Source organism: Nicotiana attenuata, unplaced genomic scaffold (assembly GCF_001879085.1).
Source record: "Nicotiana attenuata strain UT unplaced genomic scaffold, NIATTr2, whole genome shotgun sequence".
Lineage (NCBI taxonomy): Eukaryota > Viridiplantae > Streptophyta > Magnoliopsida > Solanales > Solanaceae > Nicotiana > Nicotiana attenuata.
The window spans coordinates 130135-142517 of NW_017672129.1; the positions used below are offsets into that span (position 1 = coordinate 130135).

The 12383-nt window shown below is 32.2% G+C and overlaps 2 protein-coding genes across 2 annotated transcripts in view; both read right to left on the reverse strand.

Annotated features, from left to right (window-relative positions):
* Positions 1-1267: 1267 nt before the first annotated feature.
* Positions 1268-1981, reverse strand: LOC109211964 (nuclear transcription factor Y subunit B-6-like). Its single transcript, XM_019375565.1, has one exon. It carries the CDS (start codon positions 1979-1981, stop codon positions 1268-1270), a length of 714 nt encoding a protein of 237 aa, XP_019231110.1.
* A 9931-nt stretch (positions 1982-11912) lies between these two features.
* Positions 11913-12383, reverse strand: part of LOC109211972 (trafficking protein particle complex subunit 5) — a 5825-nt gene continuing 5354 nt past the window's right edge. Inside the window, exon 8 of the mRNA XM_019375572.1 lies at positions 11913-12266. Coding sequence (XP_019231117.1) covers positions 12237-12266 — 30 coding nt within the window. The 3' untranslated portion in view covers positions 11913-12236. The remainder of the gene's footprint in view (positions 12267-12383) is intronic.

Here is a 12383-nt window from a genome sequence, read left to right on the forward strand (position 1 = left end):
CGTCGTCCCGCCCCCCCCCCCCCTCCCCCCATGATCCGGAACAACTTCCGAGTGTCGAAATGTCCGAACTCGCTCAAAACTCACCCCGAAACTCATCCGAGGCCCCCGGGACCTCAACCAAATGTACCAACACATCCCATAACATCATTAAAATTTATTCGAGCCTTCGAATTACTCAAAACAACACCAAATCCATCTCGGGTTCAAACTTTTCCAAAACAAAATCTTCTATTTTCCAACTTTCGCCGAAATGCCTCAAATTACCCTATGGGCCTCCAAATCCAAATCCGAACACACACCCAAGTCCAAAATCACCATATGACGCTACTGACATCATCCAAAACTCATTCCGGAGCCGTTTACTCAAAAGTCAAATTCCGGTTAAATTCTCTCCACTTAAGCTTTCAGAACTATATTCCTTCTTTTCAATTCGACTCCGATTCATCCGGAAACTGAATCCAACCTTGCACACAAGTCGATATACATAATGTGAAGCTTCTCTTGATCTCAAACTGCCGAACCGGATGCAAATTGTTCAAAACGACCAGTTGGGTCGTTACAACTATATAGGTCATGCTAAACTAAGTATAACTATAGATAAACTAAGTTATGCATTTTCATTATAAACAATGTAAAACTAAAATAATTATCCAACACTTTCGTCATTCCTAGTATTGAATTGAATTTCTTTTATTAGCATTAGTATTGATTTGAACTTTGCTTGAGTTACTACATTTATGGGCTATAAGATTTATTTACCATTTAAGAATGTTAAGTCTAAACTTGAAATAATACGTTAAAAGATAAAGTGAATAAATTTTAGAAATATTTATAAATTACATTACAATAAATATTTATATGTATAAAATATTTTTAAAAATTATGTAAATGTACTATCGGGTTGGTTTGGTTTCGGCTTGACTTTTTTTAGTTAAAACCAAACCAAATCAATTATGGCCGGGTTTTATTTTCTAATACCAAACCACATGGGATTTTTTTTTTTCTGGTTTGACTCGGAATGTCGATTTTGTACGGTTTATTGGTTTTCTTTGTATACCCCTACTTCTAACTAAAAAATGCCGCGACTATTTCGAAGAAGAAGAAAAAAACAAAGAAAGAAATACAAGATTATACTGGAGACAGCCACCTTACAACTTAAAACCGAAAAAGGAACAATTTCGAATGATACAATAGTTCATACAAAGAGAAAATCTAAATAGAAACTAAGAAATAGTACAGTTTATTTTTACTCATTTCCTCTTGAAACTTACTCCTTATTCTCAGCATAAGATTGAACATTTGCCTCACCATTAGCTGCTGCAGCCTGAGAAGTGCTTCCATTATTATCATGATTTTGCATGTACCCATTACTCATGGGCGCATAAGCAAAATATCCATGGTGATGATGATGAGCCATTGCGAAATTATGTGGCACCGGATACGGTGCCATAGCAACGCTAGTTGAAGTCGCGGGATCAATCATGGCCCGCGACTTTATCAGCAAAGGTTCCCCTCTAAGGGAACCACGCTCACCACCATCATACTCACGATAACGATGCAAGTATATAGTCAGGGGTTCGATGTAGTCATCAAACCCGAGCTTGCTCATGGCCCAGAGGACATCCTCGGCCGTGATAGTCTTGCGTTGCTCGCGCTGGCAACGGTCATTGGCTTCCCCAGTGACGAAGCTAATGAACTCAGACACGCATTCTTGGATGGTTTCTTTCCCGTCGTCTGAGATCTTGGCGTGTGGAGGGAGGATTTTGCGCATGATTCGGATTACGTTTGCTATTGGCATGAAACGGTCTTGCTCGCGAACAGTGCATTCAGAGTCCTCTGTGACTACATTGTTGGTATTGTTGTTGTTGCTGTTGTTGGCTGTAGGAATGACTTGGTTGATTTGGGCTGATACATTCATGCCCATCTGATCAGTAACTATGCCACCTTGACCATAAAGTGAAACGTTTGAGAATCCTTGCATAAAACTATAAGCATTCAAGTGAAGTAAGAAATCTCAAAAATAATTCATCATTAACACGCATCAACTCGAACTAGTTGGGTCAATTAAATCAATAATCTTCTATAATATTCAGAGGCGGATCGAGCAAAGATTTCAACTTTATGGATTCTAGATTTTAGAACGATGATTTCAAATGCTAATAACTGAGTTCTAAGTTTAATATTTGTACATATCTAATGAAAAATTTAACACAAATACACTGTTTGAGCAGCAGCTATTGAACTTCTAGCTCCGCCCGTAGCTGAACTTCTAGCTCCGCCCTGATAATACTCCGATCCATATTAATAAGACTTATCATGTTCAGACTATTATTATGTTGGTCATCAATTTATCGCAATCCTTCTCTTTTATTCAGGTTTGAGAATTGCTACACTTTGCAAAGTGTTAAAAATCATCTATCTATCTATCTATATTATTATAAAAGCATGCATGAATAAAATATTGGATTACAAAAATAATCTTTTAATATTAAGCATAATAACTCATACTAGAAGGACTTAATCGAAATTCTAAACATTGGCCTTGTAATCATATTAGTTTTAGGACATAATACTAAACGTTAGGAATCCTACATGATTACCTTTAGCTGATTTATATTAAGATCTCATTCTCTTTAGACTTTACACATAATGCAAATCTCTTCTCTTTTCCCTTTTCTCTCGCGCTACAAAAAGAGTTGTTCAATGTAAACTTTTCCATTGGAGCCTAATTAGCTCCGGACCCTGAAACTACTTTCTTTTTCTGAAGTAAAGGCGAGGTACGTTTTAGCGGAAAATAATTTTCTGAGTAGTGATCAGCATACCAATTACAATCAATCCTGGATCATTTAAGCCTTGACATTGTGTACAAACACCGAGATGCATGTAAAAGAGTCTACTTTGACAGAAAAAATCTAAAGAACAAGGTAACTTCATCAACCATTAGTTTGTAATGCCATGAATGGGCGAAAAAGGCTAAACTAAAAAAGCATGAATAAAATGTTGGATTACAAAAATAATCTTTCAATATTAAGCATGCTAACTCACAATAAAAGAACATAATCGAAATTCTTGATATCAACCTTGTAATCCTATTAGTTTTAGGACATAATACTACACGTTAGGAATCCTACATGATTACCTTTACCAATCCTATTATTATAATTATTTTGAGCATATAGATATATAAAACTACATGTTAGCATGTAAACCTAATACCTGTACGAACATGTTAGATTTTCTATTAGTATAATTACTTTCTGGATATGGGCATGTTTTTAGCCATGTAATCCTATTATTTTTAGGATATACTTCTTAAAAAATTCCTATTACTAATTTAATATAAAAACGTATTATATTGTCCAAATCCATTTAGAAACAGGAGAGCCTATATTTATTATAAAAGCACGAATATAACATTGATAGACTAAAATAGCCCTAAAATATTAAATAAAAGCACTCATAGGGAAAGGACATAGCTGTAATAACTAAATTTTTTTAGACACAATAACTCTATGTTAAATTTTTTTAATATTTAAGATTTTAAAATTTATACTATCTTGTCTATTGAATTCTTATTAAAAATATGCAGGAAGGTTTAATAAAATCAATTTCATAAAAATCCTCCATATTGGTAATACTTTATCACTCTATAATATTCAATACCAAAAAAAAAAAGTAATGCTAAACGGACTGCATAAAGCGTTAAAATTGAGAAAAAAATCCCCATGAAATATATTAATTATATTATATTTAAACTAGTTTTCTACTCAAATAATATTTTTTTTATTATTAATTTTTCGTGCAATATAGAAAAATATACCCAATTATTAAAAAAACTAAAAAAAATTTAATTTATGTGTGAGAAAAGAAAGAAAAAAGTTGATAAAAGCCAATACCACTAATGATTCTGCAAACATAAAGATCTAAAAGTGGAATGTCAGATCGATCTTTTTACTCTTTAAAAAAAAATTGGTGGATAAATTTATGATTACGGTTAAATATTCAAACATGAGATGAACTAATATTAAGAATCTAAATCAACAGAAAATAAATTATATTTTGTGTTAAAATCAAATAATCAAATCTTTCAATTAATTATTTAGCTAGAGAATCTAATTAATTTTTTTTTAAATTCAAAATTATTTTTCAAGTTAAAAAGAATCTTATGGTACATAAATTTATTCCATAAAAAGAGTGTTAGAGATTTTAAAAATAGATCACAAAGTAAAAAAAATTAGTATAATATTAAGAAGGCCATACAAGTGTTTGAAGAAGCATAATCAAAGCTAAATCCTGGACAAGAATAAGCTTTCAAGACTATAGTATAAAAAGTCGACGCTGGTATAGCAGAATTATCATTTGAAGATGCCTCCGGCAGAATCGAAATAATATCCAAATGTTCATTACTTGCAAATGTCAGATCAAGAGTAGGGGTACTCATCGATTATCGATTTGTATATATGCTTATCGTTATCGTTTCAATAAGGTTTCGATTTTTTCGATTTCGATTTATCGATTTTGGGGACTTATCGATCCGGTTATCGATTACACCAACAGGAAAATTTGCGGGATTCCACGGAAAGTATATCGCTATAAACGCGCCTAACTAATATGGACAAAAAGAAGCTAAAATAAGACGAACACCATTTATAATATAAAATTGTGTCAACAAGCACATGCAACAAAACTAAAGTAAGGGATCAAATGTATGCCACGAACACTCCAACGGTATAAAAAAAATAAAACAAAACAAAACACATCATCACAGCTTATTCTGTTTTCCATTAATTTGAACTTCATTCCCTTGATCTTTAAATATGATCATTCCTTAAATGTGGTAGAGGAAATAATAGGGTAAGGGACTTAGGGTAAAGGAAAGGGTATAGATTAGGGAAAATAATATTGTATAGCCGCTTTCAAAATAGTAGCGGAATATATATATACATTCTGTATGTTATATTAATCTACACAAATAGGTAATTACTCATTTAACAAGTGTCTACAGTCTAGGGGTGTGCATTCGATTTATCGATTCGATTTTGACCCTTATCGATAATTACTTATCGATTATCGATTTGTACATATGCTTATCGTTATCGTTTCAATAAGGTTTCAATTTTTTCGATTTTGATTTCGATAACAAATAATCGATTCGATTTATCGATAAATCGATTCGAATGCACACCCCTAATCAAGAGGCATGATATTGTTAGCAATAAGAACAAGTGGTGTACCAGTAATAATTTTATTATGAGGTCGTACAACCCACTTTAGATTTGATACACCTCTTCAAATAATTAAAATAACCACCACTAGTATATCAAAGCAGAGATATAGTGCTAAATTTATAAGGAAACCAAAAGCGATAATATGGGATGAAGCGCTTTTGGCTAAGCGTCAAACAATTGAAACAATCACCCAGAGTTTTAGAGATATATTGGATATCGATGAACTGTTTGGTGGACAAGTAATAGTTTGGGAGGTGATTTCTGTCAAGTACAATCAGTTTTTTCCAAAATTGATCAAAGCAGAAACTGTAAAAGCTAGCTTGCAAAAATTATACTTGTGACGTCAAATGAAAAATATTCAAATGACAAGAAATATAAAAGTAAGAACAGATCCAACATTCAATGACTTCTTGCTTCGTGTCGGAAACGAAGAAGAGTATCCAGTAAAGATGATTTGGTTCTGATATAAAAAAAACACCGTGTATAAAGAAATGTTCAGTAATATACCATTACATTGGATACCTTTAAACTACAATACATAATTATCTACTTAATATGACTAAAATTGATCATTTGTGTCAGTTCTGTTGATGTCCTTTTATGAATTCACGTATTATGCTAATGTAACAATATTTCTCGGCATTTAGATGATTGTTATAGTATTATATATATAAAATTTCTCTCATTAATTAAATTTTATTATTCATTCATATAAATAAATATTTAAACCATCATTGACATTATTAACGTGCAACGCACGTTTATAGATACTAGTTTTTATAAACGAAAATAATGAGCATTATGTCAGGATGTTGTACGCTTATAAGTTATAAGTATATGTAGTTTCTACAATATAAGATTAAAATTTGAGATAATGTGAAGCATTTTTAGGTCACATTTAATTTGTTACATTGGTTTTGCATCTCTCTTTAAAGCTTTACCAACAAATTCAAGCATTAATTTGAAAGTCATATTCTAGTAAATTGAACCACGAACTCAAGCACAAACATTCACTTAACAACAAAGTCAAGCATTAATAAAATTGCATTAGAGGAAAGTTGACTATATAACGCTTCGAAAATTCTTGAAATTAATTTTCAGCTAAATCAATATACTGTACCATTTAATCAATTTTGTGTAATTCATTGGTCAATCTGTACAGTTGAAGTTCGTCCAATATTAATAAACAAAAAGACAGTCAAATGTAACCACCAAATTAGATTCATGCAATGAGGGGAGGCACAAAAAGACAGCAATTACTCACAACTGAGATGATAATCCTTGACAATTTCAGTTACTAAAACTACAAATTTTTAAAAGCCAGACGACAAGTCATAGTGTGAATGTAGACAAAACCAACAGAAAACGCTTCATTTTAGTGGTTTTCGTCATCTATTTTTGTCTTCTGCTCAATACTTCCTTCTCTACCATCATATATAGAAGTTAGCTTTCAAACTTTCTTTCTAATTTCTATGCACTTCGCAGTTAGATAAGTTCTTGGCTAATGATTAAATTGACCACCTATACTAATTTTCTGGATGATGTGATCAGAAAAAAAGGTCCAACTAGACTGAAGTGAAAATAACACATGCTAGTCAGTTTTCGGACGGGTAATTGATAGTCAATGTTTGTAAAGTCATTGAAAAATAACCATTATTTTGCTGCAACACGGAAAGTTCCAGCATAATAAACTGAAAATTGGTACACATGTGTATGAACTTCCAGCATATTATGTTGGAACACTAACACACAGAAAGTTCCAGCATAATATACTGGAGATTGGAGCACCTATGTATAAGCTTCCAGCATATTATGTTGGAACTCCAGTATATTATGCTGAATATTTTTCGGATTTTGAACAGTGATTTCGTTTAGATTTATCTTTACATGAAAAGTGACCAAATTTTGATTACTTTTGAAACTGTGCTATGCTTCAATTACCACTTATAAATCTAGTTATTTTTGAATTTCATCCCTAGACTGAATGAACTAAACAAAAGCCTTATTGCAAGCAGAAAACAGCTAGTTTTGGATAGCCAAACTAGCTATGTATTCCACTTTAATTGGTTTTTTGACCTTTTTTTTTTTTGGTTCATAATATTTGATTTTTTCAGATATTAAGAATGAATTAATTTTTTTTTCAAAATTGCACATTGGAATAAAGAGCCTAGGAATATTTGTTTTAGTTCCAATTAACAAATTAAAGTTAATATGCTTCATTGTTAATTAGTGTTAAAAAGTAGATTCCATAATATGTGTGAAAATAGTTAAAAAAATCAATTAAAGTAGAGCGGAGGAAGAAGTATACTCCCTTCGTTATGTTTTCTATAAAACTATTTATTTTCTAATTTATTTAAGAAAATTATATAAGAGTATCCTTCCTGATGGTGGAGTATTTTTTTTTTTTTCTTTTTTTCTCACGGCTAAGAGGAGCATGATAAGTAACACGTGTAAACATAGGGTGAGGCACTTGCATGCATTTCACTTGTTTTAAGTTAAAAGCTCAAGAAAAGCAGAAAAAAATTCATTCAACCATTTGCAAACCCACCATTGGAACTCTTAAATAGAATGCATTCATATCTTTTTCACAACGTTAATTTACTTAGAGTTACGAAATTACAAACTAAAGAAAGAATGAAACTAAATTTTTGGAGGTGACTGCACGATAGAATAACTCAAAACTTTTTAGGTAAAAATAGACTTAATTATTACTACGTTTTGCTCCTTCTTCATTTTTTTGTGTGTGCCAAGGAATAGATAGATTTGCATGAACATGGATACATAAATATAGTTCATAATAGATATATGTAGCTATATACCTCTACATGTTTCAAAAGTACTAGTTTTGTGTACAAGAAAATAAAAGGAATAAGATGCATTAGACTTGAAAGAAAACAAAGAAAACCCTTCAAAGTATGTGTTAAAAGATCTACTAAAAAAATATGATGAATATATAGACTTCGAATTCAATAAATCAAATACAATAAAACTTCTCTATTGCAACATTCCTATATAATAGTTCTTCATTATAAAAGTCAAATTTTTCTCGAAACCGATTTTTTATGTTATGTTATAATATATGTCTTCTATAACATTCTCTATGCCTTCATAAGGTAGGGATAAGGTTTGCGTACACATTACCCTTCCGAGACCATATTTGTGGAATTACACTGGTTTTATTATTGTTGTTGTTGTATAACATCTAAAAAATATCGGAGTAAATGCGACTGTTATAGATAAATTTGACTGTAAACTATAATAGAATTTCGAACTCGAACTCATAAAGCTTAAATTTTGAATCCGTCTTTGCGCGAGATCAAATGATAGAGCCCAAGCATTTCTTCATTTCTTATTTCTGTTAACTTAAAAATATGCGCTTTTTTACTTTTAGCTCGCGCGAAAAACTATTTATATTCGTTATTCGAAAAAGTGTATAAAATTTGTATAACTTTTGTATATAAAATACATAATAAATACAACAAATATATATTTTTCGGCTATTATTTTGAGAGCAGCTATCTATATATATATATATATGGGTTGAACGTACCAGAGGGAGTTGTTTGTGGGAACCTACGGTAGCCATGAAAGCCTCCACCATTAATGCCTCCAACATCCATCTCTATCTATCTTTTTTGTTTTTTGTTTCTTTATACAAGAAAAAAGAAAAGAGTATACTCTCTGTGTATATAGGAAATAGCAAGGGAAGTGAATGGTCAAGTAGCCATTTATATAGATACAAGAGTTGAAACAAAGCAAGATAAAATCCAAGACGCGTGGCAAATGGCGTAGTGAACGAGAAGAAAGCATACGCCGGTAAGAAATAAGGCAGAAATGTGAGCATTGACCGGCAGAGCATGCACTGAGAAAAATTATAAGCAGAGATTAATTTTGGCCATTTTCACTGGTCGATATATACTTTTTTCTTTCTCAATGCATGCTACGCTTTCTGAATTTATAAGTACTAGTTCCCATTCCAATTGAAATTCAATTAGTCCTCGATTCATGTGACCAAACTAAGTAGGCGTTTGGACATAGATTTGATTGGAGTTTTAAAAAAAAAAAAGAATTAAATTGTATTGAAAAATAATTTTGAAAAGTTAGTTGTGTTTGGACATATATATTATTTAAAAAATATTGAAGTGTGAAAGGAAAGTTTTCACCCCAAAATTGACCCAAATCAATTTTTGGAACTTGAATATTTTTCTTCAAAAATATTTCAAAAAGTGATCAAATTCCTTGAACAAATAGTATTTTTAATCTATTTTGAAAGAAAAAAAAAAAGAGCAGTCCGGTGCACTAACACTATGCGCAGGGCCCGGGGAAGAGCTGGAGCACAAAGGACTATTTTATGCAGCCTTACCCTGCATTTTTGCAAGAGGCTGTTTCTATAACTTGACCCATGACCTCCTGGTCACATGCCAATAACTTTACCAGTTATGTCAAGGCTCCCTTTCTTATTTTGGAAAAAAGTATACTCTTTATTTCCAAAATGGAGCTAAGTACTAAAATATAATAGGGGCAGCTCTAGGGGTGTTCGTCGGCCGGTATGGTACGGTATTTAGACATTTTGGTTCGGTATTTTCGGTATTCGGTTTCTTAAAATGCTATACTAATACCGTACCTAATTAAATTCGGTATGGTTCAATTTTTCTCTTTTCGGTTTCGGTTTATTCGGTTCGGTATTCGGTTTGAATACTAACAAGTGCATGCAATCATACACTATAATATTCTTAATTAAAGTACTCAAAAGTACAAAACAGAAAATATTTGTTGACAAAAGTTTTGTCCAAAACCAGCAAGTATCAACCTAGAGAGAGAAAACTGCACATAAAGGAATAAATTCGATCACTAGAAATATCTTCTTACTTGCTTAGAGTTAATTGATGAACTTAGAGAATAAAGGAAAGTAAAAATTTCGATTTTTTATATTTATGTTATAATTAATAATATGCGTTTTGTGTAATATAAGATATATTTCAGTACGGAATCGTTATTTCGGTATTTCATTAAAAAATACCAAATAGCATACCTAATACCATATTTTTTTTAAAACTTAAACCAAATTACCAAATACCATACCGAATACCAAATACCAAAATTTTCGATTTCGGTACGGTAATTTAATATTTACCAAATTATGCACATCCCTAGGCAGCTCGATGCACAAAATATCTCCCATTCGTATACGATTCGGAAAAGAACCGTATCCTAAGGATATGCTGTAGGCAACCTAGGGTACCCTGATGTGAATATCAATGATTGATTCTGTGGATTGAACTTGTGAAAACCTATAGATAACAAAAGAATAATTTTGCCGTTGATGCAAGTACTAAAAATATAATGCCTTAGCTTTATTGGAGTTTTTTTGAAAGATATTAACCAGTCTCTTCCCTCAACTTTTTGCTGTCTTGTCTTGTTATAGTCCTCATCCAATTCCAACTGATGATGCTGTTTCTCTGTTCCATCTTTTGGATGCTATATGTCATTTTCATCTTATTAATTTTCCTCTGGTTTTCCTCATCTCCAATAAAGCATGCTTTTTATTGTTACTTCTTTGTAAGCGATGATCCTTCTTTTCTTTGTTGTTTTAATAATTTTATTATGTCCATTTTCAAAAACTAAGTATCAAATAAGGTAATTAAGAGAGTTAACTAGTGAGTCGGATAAAATTAATTTTATTTTATAGCTTATAATAAGTGTGGATATAATCATACATCATCAATAAATAAAACTTAATTTTTACGTACGTGACATCTACATTTTACGTGTGGCATAAAAGGGGCCTAATAGCTTGTTTGTCCAAGCTTCACCAAAGCCAAAAACAACAACAAAAAAGTATTTAAAGTTGAAATTTTTCGTCAAACTTTTAGAAGGGGAAAAAAGTGTTTTTGAGGCAGAAGCAGTTTTGGAGAAGCGGCAAGTAAGATCGCTAAATGGAAAAAACTTGGCACAAAAAAATTGCTAACTCTTAAAATCCAAATTTAATTTACACCATATAATTAGGTATGGAATTTGAAATATGTTGACAAATATAAGTAATACTGGAAGAAAATATTAAACTTAATAGTTTACTTTCTTTGTTTATATGATGCTCTTTCTTTTTAATTATGTCCCAAAATATTCAAAACCATTCCACTTCACACAAAACAGAAGAGAAGAGGGGAGCTGATCTTTTCTCCACCACTAACCTAAACTTTGTTTTTGCTTTCTGCTCTGTGTCCGCTACCTGCTTCGGGGCCTGATTAACCTGAATTCGTACTGGAAAGTCACGCTTTGAGGAAAAAACACATTCTACCAAATGCGACTTCATTTTGAGGCTCGAATCGCGACCTTTAGTTAATGATAGAGGGGTACACTACCCCACCACAACTTTTGGTGGTAACTAACCTAACCTCAAAGAAGAGGTCACAAAAATCCTTCTATTTAATTTACCCATTCCAAAACAGACGAATGAATAGTTCTTCGCGAACCAACTTGCATTAACCTCGACTAATTTCACAGGTACCTGTTACTCCCACCAACATATAGGCACCGGGTAACTCTGTTCGCCAAAATTTGGGCAGATGGAAAGAAATCACATAGTGTTTCTGCCTCCGCTGAAAATTAAACCCGAGACTTCATGATTCTCAACCTGCTATTAGGCCACATCCTTGGGTGCGTACTTGGTTGAAAGTTGATAGGTGATAATGTAGCAAAAACAATTTTTCCAGATATATTTGAAATTTTTTACAAAGCTAAAACAACAGTGACCTCTCCAACTCGAATTAGGCCAAATAACTTTCCACCAACAGCTCGTTAACATGTAATTTCCAGAACTCACAGTTTGAATTGCAATATTTTACACCAAATAGAAAAATGCTTCTTGTGAACCTCAGAATGTGTTAACACAAATCCACTATTGCCAATAATGCCAAAATGGCATTGGATCTTCTTAGGAATTTTCGTTTGTCATCTCACCATAATGTCGTTCGAGAAATTTGCACCAAATATGACGATAAATAAACATCAACCTAGTCTGGCTTCCCTTCTTAGTACCTGTACAAGCAGTAGCATCAGTGTTGACGCGCGCCTAAGCTTTTCCAAGAATCTCAAAAAAAAAAAAATGTCAATATAAGTTTACTCTGTGCACTGTGGTAATAATACTTTTTCTAT

Bases quoted from the DNA above. Each gene is read 5' to 3' on its own strand.
- LOC109211964 (XM_019375565.1), bottom strand. From the start codon at position 1,981: ATGCAAGGATTCTCAAACGTTTCACTTTATGGTCAAGGTGGCATAGTT.